At 44.8% G+C, this 23,285-nt stretch overlaps 1 protein-coding gene across 3 annotated transcripts in view; it reads left to right on the top strand.

Annotated features, from left to right (window-relative positions):
* VSTM2B (V-set and transmembrane domain containing 2B) overlaps positions 1–21,626 on the top strand; it is a 41,978-nt gene extending 20,352 nt beyond the window's left edge. Inside the window, exons 5-6 of one of the 3 annotated variants that reach the window (XR_005452940.1) lie at positions 2,454–2,531; positions 20,966–21,033. Coding sequence is in view for 1 of the 3 variants with exons in the window: in XM_038753961.1 (XP_038609889.1) it covers positions 20,966–21,054 (89 nt within the window). In the remaining 2 variants the exon portion in view is untranslated. Of the gene's footprint in view, positions 1–2,453; positions 2,532–20,965 lie in introns of all 3 variants that reach the window. The other 2 variants (XM_038753961.1, XM_038753962.1) reach the window with 2 other exon arrangements.
* Positions 21,627–23,285: the final 1,659 nt, after the last annotated feature.

Genomic DNA, 23,285 nt, shown 5'->3' with positions numbered 1-23,285 from the left:
ATTCATCCATTCAATCATATTTATTAAGCACTTACTGTGTGTGCAAAGTACTGTAGTAAGCGCTTGGGACAATACAATATAAAAACAGACACATTCCCTGCCCACAACGAGCTCTCAGCAGCAGAAACAACCAAGTGTTTCCTCTAGACTTGAAAGCCATTTTGGGTGGGGAACTGGTCTGTTAATTCTGTTGTCTCACACTCTCCTAAGTGTTCTGCACCTAGCAGGTACTCAATAAATAGCATTGATTGATTGATTGATGCAATTGGACTGCTATAGGCTGGGAAGTGAGTGTAATCACTGGAAACCATTTGGCAGAAAAGCCATGGAGAAGGCAGTTTGCAGGACCATTGATTCACCGAGGGGGAGCAGATTTGTTGGATTGAAGTTGAGTTATGGTATCAAAAGGGAAAAAAATGGCATCCCAGCAACCAGAGGGCAGTTTGCCTAGGTTGGCGAGATAAAACAGCAATTTTTCCAAGCTGGTTACTGGTGGAAAAACTCATTTCAGAGAGAGAAACCATTCACTTGAAGAAACTTTTCTGATGCCCGGCATATTGAGACCTGATTTGCCTAAGGGAGCAGAGTTTGTGGATTAGCAAGGTTTGCCCCTAGGGAAGCAGTGTGGCCTAGTGAAAAAGGGCCTGGGAATCAGAGGAACTGGGTTCTAATCCCAGCTCTGCCGCTTGGCTGCTGAGTGATCCTGGGCAAGTCACTCCTCTGTGCCTCAGTGACCTCATCTGTCAAAGCAGAGATTAAAATGGTGAGCGCTGTGAGGGATATGGATTGGGTCCAACCAGATTAGCTCAAATCTACCCCAGCGCTTAGTACAGTGCCTGGTACATGGTGGTCCTGTTTCTAGACTGTGAGCCCACTGTTGGGTAGGGACTGTCTCTATATGTTGCCAACTTGTACTTCCCAAGCTCTTAGTACAGTGCTCTGCACACAGTAGGCGCTCAATAAATACGACTGATTGATTGATTGATTGTAAGCACTCAATAAATACCACTGATTGATTAATGAATTTACACAAAGATACAGTTCCCCAGAATATAATCCCCCTAGAAAAAGTATCCTGTCTGAACCAGTTCCATGCTCACTGCCTATTGTATGTCAATTTTTACCTCATTTGATCAGTGGAAGTATAATTTAATTTCCATCAACTGAGCACTTCCCGGGTACAAAGAACATGTTAGGTGTTTGGAAAACATGCTAAAGATGTAAAAAGACCTGATCCCTGCCCTTGAGGAGTTTGCGATCAAGTTGGGGGAGAGACCTAAATGGATTGAATTGTTTTGGAAAGACGAATCAGACGTTAATCCCCAGAAACCATAGGGGAGACAGCCATTTGCTGAGTGACCTTGGGCAAGTCACTTAGAGCAGCATGGCCTAGTGGATAGAGCACAGTCCCGGGAGTCAGAAGGAGCTGGGTTCTAATCCCGGTTCCACCACTTGTCTTCTGTTTGACCTTGGGCAGGTCACTTAACTTCCCTGTGCCTCAGTAACCTCCTCTGTAAAATGGGGATGAAGACGGTGAGCCTCGTATGGGACAGGGACTGTGTCCAACCTAATTAGCTTGTATCTACCTAGCGCTTAGAACAGTGCTTGACACATAGTAAGTGCTTAACAAATGCCATTATGATTGCTATTATTCTCTGTGCTTCAGTTTCCTCGACTGTAAAATGGGGATTCAGGACCTGTGTCCAACCTGATCGACTTGTAACCCCAGTGCTTAGAACAGTGTTGGACACATAATAAACTCTTAACAAATGCCATTAAAAAAAAATAGGAAGGGACAGCCCTGAATGGAAGATCTACTGAGCCAGGCCCTCCTGCTCAGGGTTCCCCAATTGGGAAAGGAGGGGACACAGTACCTCCAGGAGCCTCCCCCAAAAGCCATTCTGATTGCACCCCCTCTCTTTCCTGACCTCCCTTCCTAGATTATAAAACCCATGTAGACAGGGATCTTATTTACTAACTCGATTGTCCTCTCCCAAGAGCTCAGTACAGTGCTCTGCGCACAGTTAGCACTCAGTAGTAATAATAATAATAATAATAATAATAATAATAATGGTATTTGTTAAGAGCTTACTATGTGCAAAGCACTGTTCTAAGCGCTGGGGAGGTTACAAGGTGATCAGGTTGTCCCACGGGGGGCTCAGAGTTTTAATCCCCATTTTACAGATGAGGTAACTGAGGCACAGAGAAGTGAAGTGACTTGCCCAAAGTCACACAGCTGACAGTTGGCGGAGCCGGAATTTGAACCCATGACCTCTGACTCCAAAGCCCGTGCTCTTTCCACTGAGCCACGTGGCTTCTCCAGTACTCTTGATTGTCCGATGGAGAGATTGATTAGTTTCACTGATGCAGCTGCGAGGTTAAAAAAAATCCAACTCTGGCAGTGTCAGGGAAGGGAGCATGTGATCAAAGACCCAGATTCTTGTTCTTTCCAGACAGGGTGTGAAGGAGCAAACTCTGGAGTAAGGATCCTGTTCCCCAGACTCTCCGGAGCCCTAATGTGGACCCTGGAGGTAGGCTTAATATAGTTTTATTAGTAGTAATCAATCAATCAATCAATTGTATGCATTGAGGGTTTACTAGGTGCAGAGCACTGTACTAAGAGCTTGAGAGAGTACAACAGAATAAGCAGTCACGTTCCCTGCCCATAATGAGTTTACAGTCTAGGGAGGGAGACAGACATTAAGATTAACGGTAATGGTAATGATGATAATAAAAATAAATAGTACTTGTTAAACGTTTGCTATGTGCCAAGCACTGTACTAATAGGTTGGAAAAAGTCCCTTTCCCACACGGGGTTCATAGACTAAGAGAAAGAAGAGCTACTGAATCCCCACTGAGGTAATTGAGGCCCAGAGAAGTTAAGTGACTTGCCGGAGGTCACCCAGCAGACCCGTGGTGGCGCAGGATTAGAACCCAGGTCCTTCTAGCTCCCAGACCCGTGCTCTTCCCAGTAGGCCACGCTGTCCTCCCTCGTCACCTCTCGATCTGGGCTGTTCCCAGAGGCGGAGTAGCAATGTTTGTGGCATCTTCCTGCCATCTCTCAGGCAGTTGTCACCGTGACACTTACTCGCAGCTAGAAAAGCACAGCTGTAGCTTGAGTTCAGTGAATCATCGTTATCATCATCCTTATCATTCAGCCTTTCAAAGAAGCTACTCGCCGCCCAAAACGAGTAACGTTTAAGCCAGCCGAGGAGAAGAGAATGCTGATTTCATTATCTCACTATGTGTTGTCCCTCTTCACCCCACTTAGCATCTTGCAGGTGAAATACCTGAATTCCAGTTTAGTTCACATGCCTTCAGAGCCTCTGGAGCAAGAGAGCGGTGGGCGTGGGGAAGGGAAAGAGAGAGAGAGAGAGAGAATGGGTGAGGGAATGATCCCGGACAGATGGCCAGACCTTTTCCAAATGTTTCTGGGAGAGTTTTCAAGTTTTGAAGGAATATCCCGGTGCTTTTCCAATGGTTTAACTGTCACCTGCTTGAAGGCAGGAGCCTGGTCAAGTTGACCTTTGGAGACACTGGTGAACTCTCAGGTTCTCCGATTCCTCTTCCGGAACTAGTAATGGTTCCTGGTACCAACTTGAATCCTGAGGCCAAACATGGGCCTGCCCCAGCGCTGAAGGAAGTGAGGGTGTAACTGGTTCTACTGGATTAGTGCTGACTGGGCAAGGCTCCCATTTTTCTGAACAATGACCGGATTTTGAGGAGCTCAGAGTGAGCTGGGTCAGGGAAGGGCAGGACTGAAAAGGCAGGAAAGACAGAGAGATCGAGCGCCAGAGGTGAAGAGAGACAGAGGCAGAAAGCCAGATTGCGGGTGGGGGGGAGGGTGGAGGATAAGGAAGAGAGAGGGAAGGAGAAAAACAAAATGAGGGGAGAGAAAAATGGACAAAGGGAGTAGGATAGGGAACCTGAAGCAGGGGAAAAGAGGCAGGGCTGAACACGCACACACATATACACACACACACAAAATTCCCCACCATCCCAAGAATTACGGCTGAGGGACCAGTATTTGGCAAAACAATCCTGGGAACCCGTATCCCGTAGGGCAGGGATTGAATCTATCAGTTAATCAATCATCGGTATTTATAGAGTGCTTACTGTGTGCTAACTGTACTAGATACTTGGGAAAGTACACCACAACAGAGTTGGTAGACATGCTCCCTGCCCGTAAGAATTGAGAGGAGGGAGAGACGGACATCCAAATAAATTTTGTATAGATAAAATAGTAGAGTATAAGGATATGCACAGAAGTGTAGTGGGGTTGGGATGAAAATTCAAATGCATCAGGGGTATTCAGCCAAGTGCATAGTTAATGCAGTGAGGGAGTTGGGGGACGGGAATGAGGGTATAATCAGTCAATCATTCCATGGCATTTATTGAGCGCTTACTATGTGTAGAATATTCATTCATTCATTCAATCGTATTTATTAAGCGCTTACTGTGTGCAGAGCACTGTACTAAGCGCTTGGGAAGTACAAGTCGGCAACATATAGAGACGGTCCCTACCCAACAACGGGCTCACAATCTAGAAGGGGGAGACAGACAACTAAACAAAACACGTGGACAGGTGTCAAGTCATCAGAACAAATAGAATTAAAGCTAAATGCACATCATTAACAAAATAAATAGAATAGTAAATATGTACAAGTAAAACAGAGTAATACATCTGTGCAAACAAATATATACAGGTGCTGTGGGGAGGGGAAGGAGGTAGGGCAGGGGGAATGGGGAGGAGGAGAGGAACTGACCTAAGTGCTTGGGAGAGCACAATATAACAGAATTAACAGACATGTTTCTGGCCCACTACAAGCTTACAGTCTAAACTGTAACTGCCCAGTCTAAACTGTAACTGCCCAGTCTAAACTGGGCAGGGAATGTGTCTGTTTACAGTTGTATTGTACTCTCCCAAGCACTTAGTACAGTGCTCTGCACACAGTAAGCACTCAATAAATACAATTAAATGAAATAGAGGGGGAGACAGACGTCAATATAGGTAAGTAATTTATAATATAGAATTTAAAGCATCAAGGAAGGCCACTTGAAAAGCTCCCCTCGAGACTGAAGCTCTTTTTGGTCAGGGAACATGTCTACTGACTCTGTTGCATTGTAATCTTAATAATTATGGTATTTGTTAAATGCTTACTATGTGCCAGCCACTGTACTAAGTGCTGGGGTGGATACAAACAAATCAGGATGTACACAATCCCTGCCCACAATGAGATCACAGTCTCAATCCCCATTTTGCAGTTGAGGAAACTGAGGCACATAAAAGTGAAGTGACTTGTCCAAGATCACACGGCAGACAAGTGATGGAGCCAGACTCAGAACCCACGACCTTCTGACTTTCAGGCCCGTGCTCTATCTGTTATGCCATTGTATTCTCCCAAGCGCTTAGTACAGAGCTCTGCACACAAGAAGTGTTCAGTAAATACCATTGATTGATTGAGCGAATGGAGGAGATCTGGTTTTAGAAGGGTTTTGAAGGTGAGGAGAGTAGAGACTGTTGAATACGAAGGAAGAGAGAATTCCAGGCCTGAGGGAGGATGTGGGAAAGGGGTTGGTGATGGAATAGACAAAATCCCGAATGCCTAGTACAGTACGCTTACAAAGCAAGCACCTAATGAATACCACTGATGGATCGAATGATTACACAGTGCTTACAATAATCACTTTAATCACTTCAAGCTCCTTGTGGGCAGGGCTCATGTCTACCAGCTCTAGATTATTGTACTTTCCCAAGTGCTTAGTACAGGTTCTGCCCACCGTAAGTGCTGAATCAATAATGCTGATTGATTGGATTGATTGACTGACTGATAGAATCACCATCTCCCAGCCAAAGTCACAATCCAACAGGAGGGAAACTGGAGTTTGAAAAACCTGTTCCATCTCCAGGACAGACCTTTAGACTGTAAGCTGTTCCTCTAGGCTGTAAGCTCGTTGTGGTCAGGGAATGTGTCGGTTTACTATTATATTGTACTCTCCCAACTGCTTAGTACAGTGCTCTGCACACGGTAAGCGCTCAATAAATATGAATGAATGAACAAACAAAAGAGAAAACCCGAAAGCATCCCCTGAATCTGTGAATTTGCATTTTTCTTAAACTGACCTTGAAGATTCCATCATCCCCTGCCACCCGTCACTGTGCCAAGCACCAGTTTCAAAGAAGAAGGGGGCACCAGGCTCTCCCCCAGAGGACCAGATTTGGTGTGGGCAGGGAATGAGTCTGTCATATTGAAAAGCAGCCTGGCTCAGTGGATAGGGCACGGGCCTAGGGGGTGAGGGAGGTGTCGGAATGTCCTGGGTTCTAATTCCAGCTCCACCACATGCTGTGTGACCTTGGGCAAGTCATTTCAATGCTCTGTGCCTCAGTTACCTCATCTGTAAAACGGGGATGGGGACCGTGAGCCCCATGTGCGACAGGGACTGTGTCCTACCTGATTAGCTTGTATCTTCTCCAGCGTTTAGTAGAATGCCCGACACCTAATAAGCACTTAAAAAATATCATTTAAAAAAACCAGAGGGACAGAAGTCCCTGTACCTTGGAGATTCCCCGAGCGACCCTCAGCATCTGAACTCTCCCGAGCTCTGGGCCCCAAAATGTTGTCATTATTCATTCAGTCATATTTATTGAGCGCTTACTGTGTGCAGAGCACTGTACTAAGCACTTGGGAAGTACAAGTTTGCAACATAAAGAGACGGTCAATCAATCAATCAGTCGTATTTATTGAGCGCCTACTGTGTGCAGAGCACTGTACTAGCACTTGGGAAGTACAAGTTTGCAACATATAGAGACGGTCCCTACCCAACAGCGGGCTCACAGTCTAGAAGGGGCAGTGGGGCTTTGAAGGGAGGAAGAGAGCTAGCTTGGCGGACCGCCCTACCTCCTTCCCCTCCCCACAGCACCTGTACATATGTTTGAACAGATCTATTACTCCATTTATTTTACTTGTACATACCTACTATTCTATTTATTTTATTTTGTTAATATGTTTTGTTGCCTGTCTCCCCCTTCTAGCCTGTGAGCCCGCTGCTGGGTAGGGACCGTCTCTATCTGTTGCCAACTCGGACTTCCCAAGCGCTTAGTCCAGTGCTCTGCACACAGTAGGCGCTCAATAAATACGACTGAATGAATGAACGAATGGCAACCTGATCCTTCCTCCCCGGCCTCCATTCATTCACTCAATCGTATTAATTGAGCGCTCACTGTGTGCAGAGCCCAAGTCAACGAGGGCACGGAGCTTAAAATGGAGGTCCCTTCCCAGGATTCAGCCAACTAGCTGCCAGGAACAGCCCAGGCTGGGGGTTGTTTATTACCATCCACTTAAAAGTTAATGTGGATGCAGTTTTTCAAACATTTTAAAAGTCAATTTCTCAGGTGGACAGATGAATCTGCATTAGGAACTAATGTAACAAAAATACATAAGGTAATAATTTATGATGCATTATTCTACAGTGTAATATTTTAATGCATGACATATCCCGGGCAGCTACTCCGGGCTAATTTTATTTAATGAGCACATGTTAGAGGATTTTCGGAGTGATTCTGCACAATTAAAATGTATTAACCTTTTCCGTCAAAATGGGTTTCTAAAGAAGAAAAGTCTCTAGTGTAAAATATGAAATGCAGGTTCTTATTTAAAATCCAAAGTCAGCTGGTAATAAGAAAGATGAATAATTGCATTCCCTTAATGATATTTATAGTATTGATTAAGGCTTTTCTATTCATTCATTCATTCAATTGTATTTATTGAATGTTTACTGTGTGCAGAGCACTGTACTAAGCGCTTGGGAAGTACAAGTCGGCAACATATAGAGATGGTCCCTACCCAACAGCAGGCTCACTAGAAGGAGGAGATAGACAACAAAACAAAGCATGTAGACAGATGTCAAAATCGTCAGAACAAATAGACTTAAAGCTATATGCACATCATTAACAAAATAAATAGAATAGTAAATATGTACAAGTAAAATAAATAGAGTAATAAATCTGTAAAAATATATATACAGCTGCTGTGGGGAGGGGAAGGAGGTAGGGTGGGGGGATGGAGAGGAGGAGTGGGAAAAGGGGGCTCAGTCTGGGAAAAAGGGGGCTTAGTCTGCGAAAAAGTGCCGAACACTGGGAAAATTACAAGATTATCAGATCAGCCACAGTCTCTTTCCCACCTAAGGGCTCACAATAGAAGAGGTAGTGAGAACAGGTGATTAATCCCCAGTTTACAGGCCCTAAGAGATTAAGGGACTTTTCCCAGGGTCGTATAGTGGACCAGAGCATTTCTGGGACCAGAACCCACGTCTTCAGACTTTCAGCCTGTGCTCTTCCCATAAGGCTGCTCTGCCCCCCTTCAATTCAGATCCAGATTGACATGACAATCTCTCAACTTCTCTCATCCATGGGCACCTTAATGACCTGTCAGGTTTAGACTCTGCTGCTTTCTTTTGAAAAGCTGACCTTAGGACAGAGCTCACCCACAGTAAGTGCTCAATAAATTCCAATGACTTTTTTTAATGGTATTTGTCAAGCTCTTGCTATATGCCAGGCACTGTACTAAGCGCTCAGGTACTTTTAAGATAATCAGGTTGGACACAGTCCCTATCCCACGTGGGGCTCACGGTCTTAATCCCCATTTTTACTGATGAGGGAACTAAGGCACAGAGAAGTTAGGTGACTTGCCCAAGGTCACACAGCAGACAAGTGGCAGAGTCGGGATGAGAACCTAGATCCTTCTGATTCCCAGGCCTGTTTTTCCACTGGGCCACGCTGCTTCTCAGTATTGCCAGGATGTGTTAAGAATCATTTATTATCCATAGTGACCAGGATCTGCATACAGAATTCATTCATTCAATTCATTCAATCATTTTTATTGAGCACTTACTTTGTGCAGAGCACTGTATTAAGTGCTGGGGAAGTACAATACAACAATAAACATTGACATTCCCAACCCACATTGAGCAATCAGTCTAGCGGCGGTGGTGGCGGGTGGGGGGATCCTCTCCCTTTACTACTGCATCACACAAAGTTATTTGTGAGATCTTGGCAAGATGCTAGGCCTCAGTTTCCCCATATGTAAAGTTGGAATGCCAACTAGTAATCAGTGTCTATCAATCAATGGTCTTTCTTGAGCACTTACTGCATGCAGAGCACTGTCCTAAGAGCTTTAGAGAGCACACAGAGTTGGTAATAATATAATAATAATAATGATGGCATTTATTAAGCTCTTACTATGTGCAAAGCACTGTTCTCAGCGCTGGGGAGGCTACAAGGTGATCAGGTTGTCCCACGGGGGGCTCACAGTCTTAATCCACATTTTACAGATGAGGTAACCGAGGCACAGAGAAGTGAAGTGACTTGCCTAAAGTCACACAGCTGACAATTGGTGGAGCCGAGATTTGAACCCACGACCTCTGACTCCAAAGCCCATGCTCTTTCTACTGAGCCACGCTGCTAGACGTGTTCCCTGCCTACAGGGAGTTTGCAGCCTAGATGATTTACCAATTCCTATCAATTCAAAGCTTCCAAGTGTTTGATAGTAATCTGAGAGGCTGGAAAAGTCTAGGAAGGGCCTGGAGCCCTTAGATCATCTTCTGCCTGCTGGTTTATTGATGAGACACTCCCTGGCTCAGAGTGGGAGAGGCTGGAATTATCTGCGCAATCTGCTGTGGGGCTGGAAGGGTAGGCCTGCTTCCAAGCATTTGGCTCTTAGATGGACGATCTCTTGTCTAAAACCATCGAGAAGGCCTGTGGGAAGGGGCAAAAGAGAGTCAGCCACTTAGAGACTTAGTCTTCCAGTGGCTAGTAATAAGGATTGTAAAGGAGAGGTAGAGAAAAGCAAAGAAATGGAGGAGGAGAGAGAAACAGTTCTAAACCCTGCTTCCGACGACCTTCTCCGTGCCCTCTCCCTCCCCCTGCGGAGAAGCTATTTGGAGCGGGGAAGAGTCAGGAAGCCACGCAATACTTCAGCCCTAGGAGTCCCAGTTTACAGACTGAAGACCCTAGTCCAACCCTACCGTCTCACACTGAGGACTCGGTTTCCCCCGTTGAGATGATCTCCTACTTAGAACAAGCCCAGCTGAGCTCGTTTGTCAGACTGCTTGGTTGCTTGGTTGCGAAGGAGCTCAGCTGACAGGGGAGAAGACCCTGGTTTAGGATTGTGGGTCCAGGCAACCCGTGAAATTCCTCCATTTTTATCACATCCTGTTCAGGGACACACACACACACATAGATAGATAGATAGATAGATATAGATATATATAGATACCCCCCCACCCCAGGGGGTTGGGGGGATGAGGAAGAGGAGGAAAGGAGGGCCCTATAAATATTCATTGGGGATGATGATACAATCCAGCCTGCTAGGGGTGAGAAAATAGCCTGTTTACCATTCTCATTAAGGAATACCATTAAGAGATCATTAAGGGGCAGGAGCTCATTAAGAAAAAGATAGGGATGGAAAAAAAATAGTCACAAAGTTTGCCACATTAAAAGTTGTAAAAGTTAAATGCCTAAATGCTATTCCTTTAGTTATAGTGCCCCTATACCTGAAAAATTTGTCTTTGGGCTTAAAAAGGGAGGGCATTCCATCTAATCTGTAGAGTTGGCTCCCCATATTTCAACCTCTCTGACCTTGTGGGACTCTACTGAATCCCTGGTCTCCTCCAATTTACGGATTTACACTGTCGTCCCCGCCCGGTTCAGGATGAAACGCATTTCTCCCCAAGCACTCCTTCAAGGGGCAAGTCCCAATAATAATAATAATGATGGTATTTGTTAACCCTTACTATATGCCAAGCACTGTTCTAAGCACTTGGGGTAGATACAAGGTTATCTGGTTGTCCCACGTGGGGCTCACAGTCTTAATCCCCATTTTACAGATGAGGTAACTGAGGCACAGAGTGTTTGTACATATTTATTACTCTGTAATGTACATATCTATTCTATTTATTTTATTTTGTTAGTATGTTTGGTTTTGTTCTCTGTCTCCCCCTTTTAGACTGTGAGCCCACTGCTGGGTAGGGACTTTCTCTATATGTTGCCAACTTATACTTCCCAAGCGCTTAGTACAGTGCTCTGCGCACAGTAAGCGCTCAATAAATACAATTGATTGATTGATTGATTGATTGAAGTGGCTTGCCCAAGGTCACACAGCTGACAAGTGGCAGAGCCGGGATTAGAACCCATGTTCTAATCTCCCAAGACATCACTCTTGGCAGTGTGACCTAGTGGATAGCGCATGGGCCTAGGAGCCAGAAGGACCTGGGTTCTAATCCCGGCTCCGCAACTTGTCTACTGTGTGACCTTAGGCAAGTCGCTTCACTTCTCTGGACCTCAGTTACCTCATCTGTAAAATGGGGAAAAAAGCTGTGTGTCCCACGTGGAACAGGGACTGTGTCCAACCTGATTAGCTTGGATCTGCCCCAGAGCTTAATACAGGGCCTGTCGCATAGTAGGAGTTTAACAAATACCTTCGAAAAATAAACCATCACTTACCCGAGTAATCTCTCTTCTTTGGGGGCTCAGACTCCAGGCTTGCAAATTTGAGGTCACTTCCCAGCTAGACGGTGGTCAGGGCGGCCAGCTGGCCCGAGACAGCATTCGAGTGATGTCATAGGATCGGAAAAGGACTGTGTGTACTCAAAGTTACAAAAGCTCAGGACTTGGGCACGGCGCTGGAGAATACTAATGACCTAATGGAAATTACCGCAAAATGCTTTGGAAATAGTGAAGCGGTTACATAAATGTATAATAAAGCACTGGAGGCCAAAAAAGGCCCATCTATTCCTTTGACACTTTTTGCACACTACTATTATGCCATGCTCTACTTTTCTTCCAAATATTTCCCTAATTCCCGTTAAACCAAATCACACTAATTGCCCCTATTTTTTTCCCTACTTAGCCGCATATGTTCATTTGTGGCAGAAATTAAGTCTGCCCAAATTCCTTTAAAACTCGTTTATTTCCTAGCTCCTTCCCCCTCTACACATATTCATTCAGTGGAAAGAGCCCGGGCTCTGGAGTCAGAGGTCATGGGTTTGAATCCCGACTCTGCCAACTGTCAGCTGGGTGACTTTGGGCAAGTCACTTAACTTCTCTATGCCTCAGTTCCCTCATCTGTAAAATGGGGATTAAGACTGTGAGCCCCCCGTGGGACAACCCGATCACCTTGTAACCTCCCCAGCGCTTAGAACAGTGCTTTGCACATAGTAAGTGCTTAATAAATGCCATTATTATTATTATTCATTCATTCATTCAATCGTATTTATTGAGCGCTTACTGTGTGCAGAGCACTGTACTAAGCGCTTGGGAAGTACAAGTTGGCAACATATAGAGACGGTCCCTACCCAACAACAGCCTCACAGTCTAGAAGGGGGAGACAGGCAACAAAACAAAACACGTGGACAGGTGTCAAGTCAACAGAACAAACAGAATTAAAGCTAAATGCACATCATTAACAAAATAAATAGAATAGTAAATATTTACAAGTAAAATAAATAGAGTAATCAATCTGTGCAAGCATATACACAGGTGCTGTGGGGAGGGGAAGGAGGTAGGGCTAGGGGGTGGGGAAGAGGAGAGGAAAAAGGGGGCTCAGTCTGGGAAGGCCTCTTGGAGGAGGTGAGCTCTCAGTAGGGCTTTGAAGGGAGGAAGAGAGCTAGCTTGGTAGAGGTGCATGAGGAGGTTTTAATTAATGTGTCAATCGTGGGTGACGGAGGTAAACTTAAACGCTCAGTACAGTGCTCTGAACACAGTAAGCGCTCAGTAAATATGATTGAATGAATGAACGAATGAACCTTCTCCCCCGTTGGCATCCGCTCAGCCTGGCAGGGCCAGGAGGGTGCCAACAGAAAATTCCCTGCCCTCAGCTCAGTGACAAGGGCAGGGTTGGGTTTGGCCTGCTTTTAGCTTTCCCCTTCACTTTGAGGTGCAGGGAGACTTTCCTGGCAACCAGAAGGGCTTGAGAGTCCAACTGAGGGGAGAGCTGGTTTAGCAGAGGCTATGACAGAGAAGCGCATCTCTAGGCCCTTGCCTCAAGCTCCCCTGGCAGGCCGGCCCCACATCCACGCCGGAAACCTCGTGCATCTCCAGGAGAGGTGGCTCGGGAGGGGAAATTCCACTTGGTACTACTGTGCTGCATTTCCTGGCCTAGTGGAAAGAGCACAGGCCTGCCGACTAGCTGTGTGACCTTGGACAGGTCGTTTAACTTCTAGGCGCCTCAGTTCTTTTGTGGCCCGGTGAATAGAGAAACGGGTTTGGGAGTAAAAAGGACCCGGATTCTAACCCCAGCTCGGCGACTCCTCTGCTGTGTGACTTTGGGCAAGTCACTTAAATTCTCTGTGCCTCAGTTACCTCATCTGCAAAATGGGGATTAAGATTGTGAGCCCGAAGTGAGACAGGGACTATGTTCAATCTGATTAGCTTATATCTACCCCAATGCTTAGAACAGTGACTGGCATGTAGTAATAATAATAATTATTATTATAATTTTGGTATTTGTTAAGCGCTTACTATGTGCAAAGCATTGTTCTAAGCACTGGGGAGGATACAAGGTGATCAGGCTGTCCCATGTGGGGCTCACAATCTTAATCCCCATTTTACAGACGAGGTAACTGAGGCCCAGAGAAATGAAGTGACTTGCCCAAAGTCACACAGCTGACAATTTGCAGAGCCGGGATTTGAACCCATGACCTCTGACTCCCAAGCCTGTGCTCTTTCCACTGAGCCATGCTGCTTCTATGTAGTAAGCACTTAACAAATTCAACCTATTATTACTCAGACCGTGAGTCCCATGTGGGACAGGGACTGTGTCCAACCTAATTGACTGTATGCACCCCAGGGCTTAGAATGGTGTTTCCCACACAATGAGTGCTTAACAAATGCCATGAAATGAGAAAACAAGCCAACAAGCTAGGGGATGGGTAGGAATTGGAGTGGAGTTGAGTGACACAGGGAGGATCTGAAGGACAGCCGAGAGTAGAGGTCAAGGGTCTTGGGAGCTGGCCAGGCGTTCAACTCCTCTCATTCCTCTGCCTCCTTGGAGTAAGGATCTACTCGATCACCCAGGGACTTTACCTTGGCCCTTTTTGTCTTAGGACCACGAAGCAACAATTTCATGAAATAATCCCCATGCGGAGATATATCCCTTCATCTTGGCAGAAATACCATTAAGTGTAGCCTGCTCTGCTGAACAGTCCTGGGGCTCTAACCAGTTCCTGTTTAAATAGACATGATCAAAGGTGACATGTCCACAGCCAGAGCCACTATCTGGGGGTGTTTGTTTGTTTTTACCACATCCATTATTCTCTCCATTCTTTCTCTGTTCCCCACCGCCCCCAACCCGACCTGAAATCAAGAACTTCATTCCTCTTCTCATCTTCTGAGGAAGAAATGTCAGCAGGCTGTACCAGCAGGGCCAGATTAAGGCTGGGGTGAGCCTAGGCCAGTAGAAAAATGCAAAAATCCATTCCTCTCCACCTATCCTTTCTGGAGGGCCCTATCTCTGAGTTGTCAATACAACGCATAGCATATCATATCAAATCCAATAGGCAATTACAGACAATTACTCTCATCACCTTCAAAGCCTTATTGAAAGCACATCTCCTTCAAGAGCTCTTCCCCGACTAAGACCTCATTTCCTCTTCTCCCACGCTCTTCTGTGTCATCGTGATTTCCTCCCTTGATTCACCCCTCCCTCAGCCCCACAGCACTTAAGTATATATCTATAATTTATGTATTAATTAATTAATTCATTCATTCATATTTATTGAGTGCTTACTGTGTGCAGAGCACTGTTCTATGCCCTTGGAAAGTACAAGTTGGCAATAAATAGAGATGGTCCCTACCCAACAACGGGCTCACAGTCTAGAAGGGGGAGACAGACAACAAAACAAAACATGTGGACAGGTGTCAAGTCGTCAGAACAAATAGAATTAAAGCTAAATGCACATCATTCACAAAATAAATAGAATAGTAAATATTATTTTATTTTGTTAATACGTTTTGTTTTGTTGTCTGTCTCACCCTTCTAGACTGTGAGCCCGCTGTTGGGTAGGGACCGTTTCTATATGTTGCCAACGTGTACTTCCCAAGCGCTTAGTACAGTGCTCTGTACACAGTAAGCACTCAATAAATACGATTGAATGAATGAATGAATGTACGTTAAATAGATTAATAAATCTGTACAAATATATATACAGGTGCTGTGGGGAGGGGAAGGAGGTATGGCAGGGGGATGGGGAGGAGGAGAGGAAAAAGGGAGCTCAGTCTGGGAAGGCCTCTTAGAGGAGGTGAGCTCTCAGTAGGGTTTTGAAGGGAGGAAGAGAGCTAGCTTGCTGGATGTGTGGATTTATATTAACGTCTGTTTACCCCTCTCGGCTGGAAGCTCACTGTGGGGAGGGAATGTGTCTGTTATATTGCACTTTCCCAAGGGCTTAGTCTGATCTGCACACAGTAAGTGAGTAATAAATATTAATGATCGATTCATTCATTCATTCCATTGATTGAGTGATTGATTGATTGCTAGTGCCAGCAGTCACTGGAACAGCAAGGGTTACTATCAGGACAAACTTGTAGTCTTCTCCTCAGTGGTTGAGAGAGGGCCCTCAAAGCCAGTGATGAGCTCAGGTGAGATTGTAAAAATAGGCCCTATCAGCGTGGGACATCCATTATAGCCCCAAAGTTTCCAAGGAACGGGCATCTATTTCAGATTCCTAAAGTTTGCAGTCACTTCAATTTAGTGAGCAGAAGTGTCTTGATAGTCATCCTCGGATACGCTTGCTGGGCTTGAACTTCATCCTGGAAAGCCGGGAAACTAAAGATAGGCTAACTAGCAACACCCCCCGTGCGAGGAGTCACAATTATCTCGTAACGAGGGATGGCCCCGAATCACCCCACCCTGGTCTTCCGACGGCATGGGCACCAACCTTCCTGCCCTGATCTCAGATCCGAGTCAGGGGCATGCGACTCCGTGATGTCGACAGCCCAAAACCCTTCCTTCGATGCTTCCAGGTCACACCGTCACCATGCTTTTCACCTTTCTGGGTTAGTCAGCGACAAATGCATTTTATTTTTATTAGGAGACATTATCTTTCTACCGGACCCCCTGGAACCTGCCTAGCAATAACTGCCTTCACAAAGCCGGGAAGAGCAGGAAAAAAAGAAAACCCACCATCAGAGGAGGGCTGGTTTTCTAAAGAAAATATATTCCCAGCTTCCATTTTGTGGTGATTCTGGCCAGTTACAGATGACCCGATTTTTGCTCTTTGGGAGATGGTTTCATGCTCCGGAGCTCTGTGATTTATCCTGTTTGTGATCTAAGGGATAAAAATGAATATTCACCAACCAGAAGAGGTTTTGATTTCTCTAACAATGATTAGGGAAATGGTGATACTCATTTAATGTAATAAAATTAATCCGCTAATGTTCCTTTAGAAGACTTTCCCCGGCCACTCGTGAAGCCTAATTTTCTACCGTAATAATGATAAATAAACCCGCTGCATGCACCACTGGCATGGGAGGCACTTCACAGAAAAGATGAAATAGTTAAAGTGACAATTAAGATCCAATGAGGGCATTTTAAACCCATTCACACAACAGCATAAATCCAAGCCACTCTGCCGTGCCTGACGGCCCAGGAAATAAAATGTCTTTACATCCCATTAAAAAAATAGACCAGAGAGAAGACCTTACCACATAAGGCAAGGCAAGCCACAGCCCTGGAACTGCTGAGATAAATCACACTAACCTTTATCTCCATCCAACAGCTCCTTTCCCTGTTTTCAGGAGAGGCAATAATGTTGACGCTTTCAGAGAAGAGTCCCAAAGTACCTGAGAAACAAAGATTAGTACCTGGCTCACCAGGACTTTTTTTTTTCCTGCCTTCCAAAATATGGATTACTCCACCCAGCTTAGTCTCAACTGCAAATATGATGCGCGTAGTTTCAACTCCTTCACCGATCGATCGATCAGTGGTATTGATCAAGTGCGGGCAGAGCGCTATAGTAAGCGCTTGGGGGAGTACAATTCAACAGAATTAGCAGACAAGTTCCCCGCCCATAATGAGTTCACAGTCCTCAAGAGAAATATTGAATAGAAGAGGTTTCACAGAGAATTTTTGGTATTTTCCCTCAGGTTATCTCTGAGCCACAGATGATCAAGTTTGGGCATGGAATATCCGTTCTTTTCATTATGAACAAACTCACTTGCAAAGACACCCTATTCTTGACCTGGTTCTTCCAAGGTGCTTTGATCTCTCTTTATTTCCAAGTCTCCTCAGACCCCAGAATTGTGAATCCCACTGGAGCTGGTTACTTACTGAGAGCAGGGAGGACAATGGGGTCAGTAGTGTCAGATATGAAGGATGGTGTGCGTTCCACATAAGAACAGGAGATCATTATATCCGTCTGTTCTAAGCCATCTCTTTTTGTCTTTCAAGAAAGCCCTAGCACACCCCCCCCACCCCATCCATTCTCCTTTAAGTAACCCTCTCCCTCCTGATGACTGTAGCAATGAACGGGGGAGGAGGAGGAAGTATGGAGTTCATTCATTCTTTCATATTGAGAGCTTGAAATGTGCAGAGCACTGTACTAAGCGCTTGGAGAGTACAATACAGAAACAAACAGATAAATTCCCTGCCCACAACAAGCTTACAGTCTAGAGGTGGGGAGACAGACATCAATACAGAAAAATAAAATTGCAGACAAGTGCTCTGGGGCTGGGAGGGGGGAAGATCAAAGGGAGCGAGTCAGGGTGACGCAGAAGCAGGTGGGAGATGAGGAAAGATGGGGCCTTTTGGAGGAGATGTGCCTTCAATAAGGCTTCAAAGGCAGGGAGACTAATTGTCTGTTGGATTTAAAGAGGGAGTTAAAGTCTCCCAACATTCTGGTGCTCTCAAAATGCTGTGGGGCATAAACTGGGCTATGTACTGAGCATGCTCCAGGCTGGCCATGAAAATCTAAACATTTAAAGTGAACAAGAGCAGTTGGTGGGCGTGGTGGAAGGTAGTTTTGGGGTGTGGGGGAGGATTGGTGTCAATGACTGAAAAGCTGGCTGGTTTAACTGTTTTCTAAAATTCCCCCCCTTCCCTGAATGTTAATCCACCCTGGCATTCCACTGCATTTTTAACAAAGCAGCATCGGGGCATGCTCATAGGTGTTTAGGAGGGGTGCGGTTGTAAACTTCAGTGTCCCCACCCTCTGCTAATAGGGACCCCCTTCTTTGGACTTGCTTGAAAGCCCGATTTCAAGCAAGCCACTATGGGACCCATACCACCCCATCCTCCAAATGTCATATTACCTTTAGCCTTCAGTTTGGTTCATCAGCTGGGTGTTATTTGGAGCTCAGAACAAGAGGAAGTGGGCTTAAAGTGCAGCAGAAGGGATTCAGGTCTACACAGATACAGTCACAGACCCACTGAGGCTGGTGAGGTTGGCATTGGATTCCTGAGGGAGCTTGAGCCAACCTGACCTAAGCAGGAGGATATTCGGACAATAATAATAGTAATGATAATTTTGGCACTTGTTAAGCGCTTACTATATGCTGAGCACTGTTCTGAGTGCTGGGATAGATACAAGTTAATCAGGTTGGACACGGTCTCTGTCCCACATGGGGCTCACAGTCTCAATCCCCATTTTGCAGATGAGGGAACTGAGGCACAGAGAAGTGAAGCGACTTCCCAGATATGTGGCAGTGACAGGATTGGAACCCAGGACCTTCTGACTCCCAGGCCCTTTCTCTGTCCACTAAGTCATGCTGCTTCTAGTAAAATAATACTACAGCTGGGATTTGGGAGGGTTCTACCCCTCTGGTTCTCAGATCCCCATAACAACAAGAAATCTGCTACGGTGTCTGGATTGATTGGAATGGAAAAGTGTATGTGGTTGACATGAACCCTAGATATCCATGCGGTTCCTCTGTTGAGATGCAGTACTCAGTGCTCCATAATTAGACGGCAATAATGGTGAGAGAAACTCTTACAGATTGACAGGAGGGAGCAAATTTACTATATACTGCAGCGGAGGGCACTTTTAATACAGTTCAGGGTTGGGTGAGACTGGAGATTAGATCATCGGCAGAGATGGAGGAATTAAAACAAGAAGGCTCGAGGCATGTGAGCCCGTTGTGGGAAGAGACTGTCCCTCTTTGTTACTGAATTGTACCTTCCAAGCACTTAGTACAGTGCTCCGCACACAGTAAGCGCTCAATAAATACAATTGAATGAATGAATGAATTAGAAATGACACCGATGAGACCAATCCTGGGCTGGCGGTAGGACCGTCTCCCTAACTGAATCTAATGTACATCCGACAAGCCCAGTATGTTCAGTGTACTCAATAAACACTATCAATCTACTGGTCAATAGGCTATATTTATTGAGTACTTACTCTGTGCACAGCCCTCAGCTAAGTGCTTGGGAAAGTACAATGTGATAGCTATTATTATTAATAACAATGATGATGATGATGATGGCATTTCTTAAGTGCTTACTGTCTGTCAAGCACTGTTCTAAGCACTGGGGAAGATACGAGGTAAGCAGGTTGTCCCACGTGGGGCTCACAGTCTTAATCCCCATTTCACAGATAAGGTAACTGAGGCACAGAGAAGTGAAGTTACTTGTCCAAGGTCCCACAGCAGACAAGTGGAGTAGAGTTGGTAGATATGATCCCTGCCCATAAGATGTTTACAGTTGAGAGCTATTACTATTCCTTCTACTTTCTCCTACCTGGACTGTGAGCCCCATGTGGGACAGGGACTGTGTCCAACCTGATTAACTTGTATCCACCCCAGCACTTACAACAGTGCTTGGCACCTAGTAAGTGATTAACAACTGCCACAGAAATAATAACAGGCTCCGGCCTCCCTTTGGTAGGAAAGAGATGTCTAGCTAAACCCTGCCTTGGGGGAGAGAAACGCTCGAGTCCCCTTTTTCCCCTAATGCATACACCTCATGTTTTCCTCATTGAATTGTGGGGGGAATCCAAGAGATTTGGAGGCATCTGACAAGCTGGCTTCAGCTCCATTCATTCGTGGATGCCCTCTTTAATTAAACAGAATTCAGGATACTCCCCTCGTCCAATTCTCTGCATGGTCATCCCCTTTTTCTAATGGCAGGTGAATCTTCTCACCTTTATGCCGTTCTCTGCCCCATGGGGTTAGAGAGCTGTAGATCAGCTCACTGAGGAAAATGCTACCAACACCCTGGTTTCGTTCTGTGTCTTTCTGGAGAGAACCAACCTGGATGCCGAACCTCCCGTCTCAATCAAAACATTGTGAATCGAGTTGTTTCATTATCGTGCAACCATCTTGACTGCTGTTTTCATAGTAGCAGGAGGTAATGGATACCTGTCAGATACCAGAACTAAAGAGTATTTATAGTCCCTTCAGTTACCAGGAGCTGCGTTGAGCAATGCCTAGTGAAATCAAAATGAGCTAAGTAGCAGTAGGCATGGAGGAGGGGATTTGAGTTGCATGCCTAGAGGAAGCTCTCTTTGCATTAGAAATTCAGCTTAGGGCTTCACCCTTTGAACCCAACACCTACAGCCTAAATCATAATAATAATAATGATGGCATTTATTAAGTGCTCACTATGTGTAAAGCACTGTTCTAAGCGCTGGAGAGGTTACAAGGTGATCAGGTTGTCCCATGGAGGGCTCACAGTCTTAATCCCCATTTTACAGATGAGGTAACTGAAGCCCAGAGAAGTTAAGTGACTTGCCCAAAGTCACACAGCTGACAATTGGCAGAGATTGGTTTTGAACCCATGACCTCTGACTCCAAAGCCCGTGCTCTTTCCATGGAGCCATGCTGAATCATACTAAACACCCCTTGTTACTCTGAATCGGACCCCCACCCCTGCCAAAGTCTTAATATGTCTTTATACCCCTCTGTTACCACATCCTTTAACAGACAATTTCTTTCGAAAGACAAAATCAATCTCCCTTGTTTCTTTCTCTTTTTTAGGTACAGGACCTATTTATGCTACAGACCCACTCCTATATCTGTTCCTGTTAACACTGCATAAGCTTATACACTTATTAGTAAATCACTGATGGACCACTTTATCTGATACTCTTCAGCCAAACACAAAAGGAATCAATTAAAAATCCTCGGAAAGAACTGCAGTTTCAAAGATGGACAGAGAGAGACTGAAAAGAAGCATGAAAAATTCTACATGGAAAAAAAAATCATATTTTTGGGGAAGTTACACCGAGTAGAACACCTAAAATAATGCATCTAGTTTCCAAATAAGATGATGTTTAAAGCCCTGCTGTGTGCATGGGGTCAATGATTTCTCTACTTCACTGTAATTTTCTTTCCTAAACTTTCCCTCTGATTCTTCATTTTGCACGAACTGTTGAGCAGTTATCTTTACAACAATATGTAAAAATGTTGGGTCAAAGCCCCTCTAAAAAAGGGGGATATTTTTAGTAGATTATTGTGTTTTAGGGTTTGGAATTTCCTTTTTTTGTTTTGTTTTTTGGGGGTTTTTTTGATTCAGTAAATTATTTCCTTTTGAGACATTTTGATTAAAAAGGCACATCTTACCATAATTAATATTCACTGTCAATAATATTTATTTTTAAATAAAGATTGGAAACAAGGTAAGACATTTGTTTATAAACTGTATTGTATATTGCTGAATAACAGTTGAATAAAAAAGACTTTGAAATAATGTTTCTCTAGCAAAATATGAGTTTGAAAGGTTCCTATGTGGCTAGGAACTGCTATTTATTACCTCTCCTCTTGCATCCACAGTTGCTGGACAGATACTTGAATTCTGAATCCCATAGATCAGGATTTGAGGGGGAAAGTTATGAGGGTTGACCACTCTAGCTGACCGTCTTCACAATAAGTAGTCACAAAACCTAGCACTGATCCTGAAATCCTGTGTCTCAAAGCAATCAGGCTGGGGGAAGATTGAAAGATGACCTTCGGCGTTGGTTTCCTCTCTTTCTGGCTCCTCATGACCAACAGAAACACCATTACTCTATTGCTAAGAGGTGTGGGGAGGGATAGAGAAGGATGCTGAAGACCAAAAGGATTTTGACCTTCCTGCAAAAGCCGTGAGAGGAGACTGCAGAAGATTATAGGTCAGTTTACCCAACACAATCTCCGTTGAAATTTGCTTGAATCTTCAAAGAAATTCAAGAGGAACTGAATACTGGAGATTCGTCACTCCACTCCCGCTAACGCTGTTAGCTAATACAAAAAAACTACCGAAAAATACGAACCACCCTATTTTTGCTAACGTTCCAACTGCTGCTTTGGTTTTTAATGTTTCTTTATTCTTCCCAATCTACTCTTTGTGGACCATCATCTAGATTCAGTGTTGCTGTTCTTCGAGTTGACATTTGGAACTAATTGGTGCGGATGTATGTGATTTTTATGCACACATAAATTCTTGTCAAACTGCAGTCACATTCATAGATTTTGTTGGTTTACTGCTGGTTGGGGGTACCTATTTTCTTTGTAAATGGCAAGCTTAATTCTATATTTGTAATCTTTTCACATCTGATTAGCCCACCTTAGAATCCTTGGCATCACCCATCACTTGATGGTTTTTCTCATTCATTCATTCATTCAATTGTATTTATTGAGCACTTACTTTGTGCAAGGCACAGTACTAAGCACTTGGGAGAGTATAACATAACAAACAGGCACATTACCTGCTCACAATGAGCTCACTGTCTAGCGGGGGAGACAGACATTAATATAAATAGATAAATAATAGATATATACAGATATATATGCATGTGTTGTGGGGATGGGAGGGAGGATAAATGAAGGGAGAAAGTCAGAGTGATGCAGAAGAAAGCGAGAGGAGAGGGGGGCTTAGTCGGGGAAGGTTTCTTGGAGATGTGCCTTTAATAAGGCTTTGAAGTGGGGGAGAGCAATTATTTGTCTGATATGAGGAAGGAGGGCATTCCAGGCCAGAGGTAGGATGTCGGCAAAGGGTCGGCGGTGAGATAGACAAAATCGAGGTACTGTGAGAAGGTTGCCATTAGAGGAACAAAGTGTGCAGGCTGAATTGTAGTAGGAGAGTAGTGAGGTGAGGTAGGAGGGGGCAAGATGATTAAGAGCTTTAAAGCCAACAGTGAGGAGCTTTTGTTTGATATGGAGGTGAATGGGCAACCACTGGCGTTTCTTGAGGAGTGGGGAAACGGTCTGAACCTTTTTGAAGGGAAATGATCCGGACAGCAGAACGGAGTATGGACTCTCTGGAGTGGGGAGAGACAGGAGGCAGGGAGGTCAGCAAGGAGGCTGTTACAATAATCAAGAT

Source organism: Tachyglossus aculeatus, chromosome 11, assembly GCF_015852505.1.
Source record: "Tachyglossus aculeatus isolate mTacAcu1 chromosome 11, mTacAcu1.pri, whole genome shotgun sequence".
Lineage (NCBI taxonomy): Eukaryota > Metazoa > Chordata > Mammalia > Monotremata > Tachyglossidae > Tachyglossus > Tachyglossus aculeatus.
This window is presented reverse-complemented; position numbering and strand designations above follow the sequence as displayed.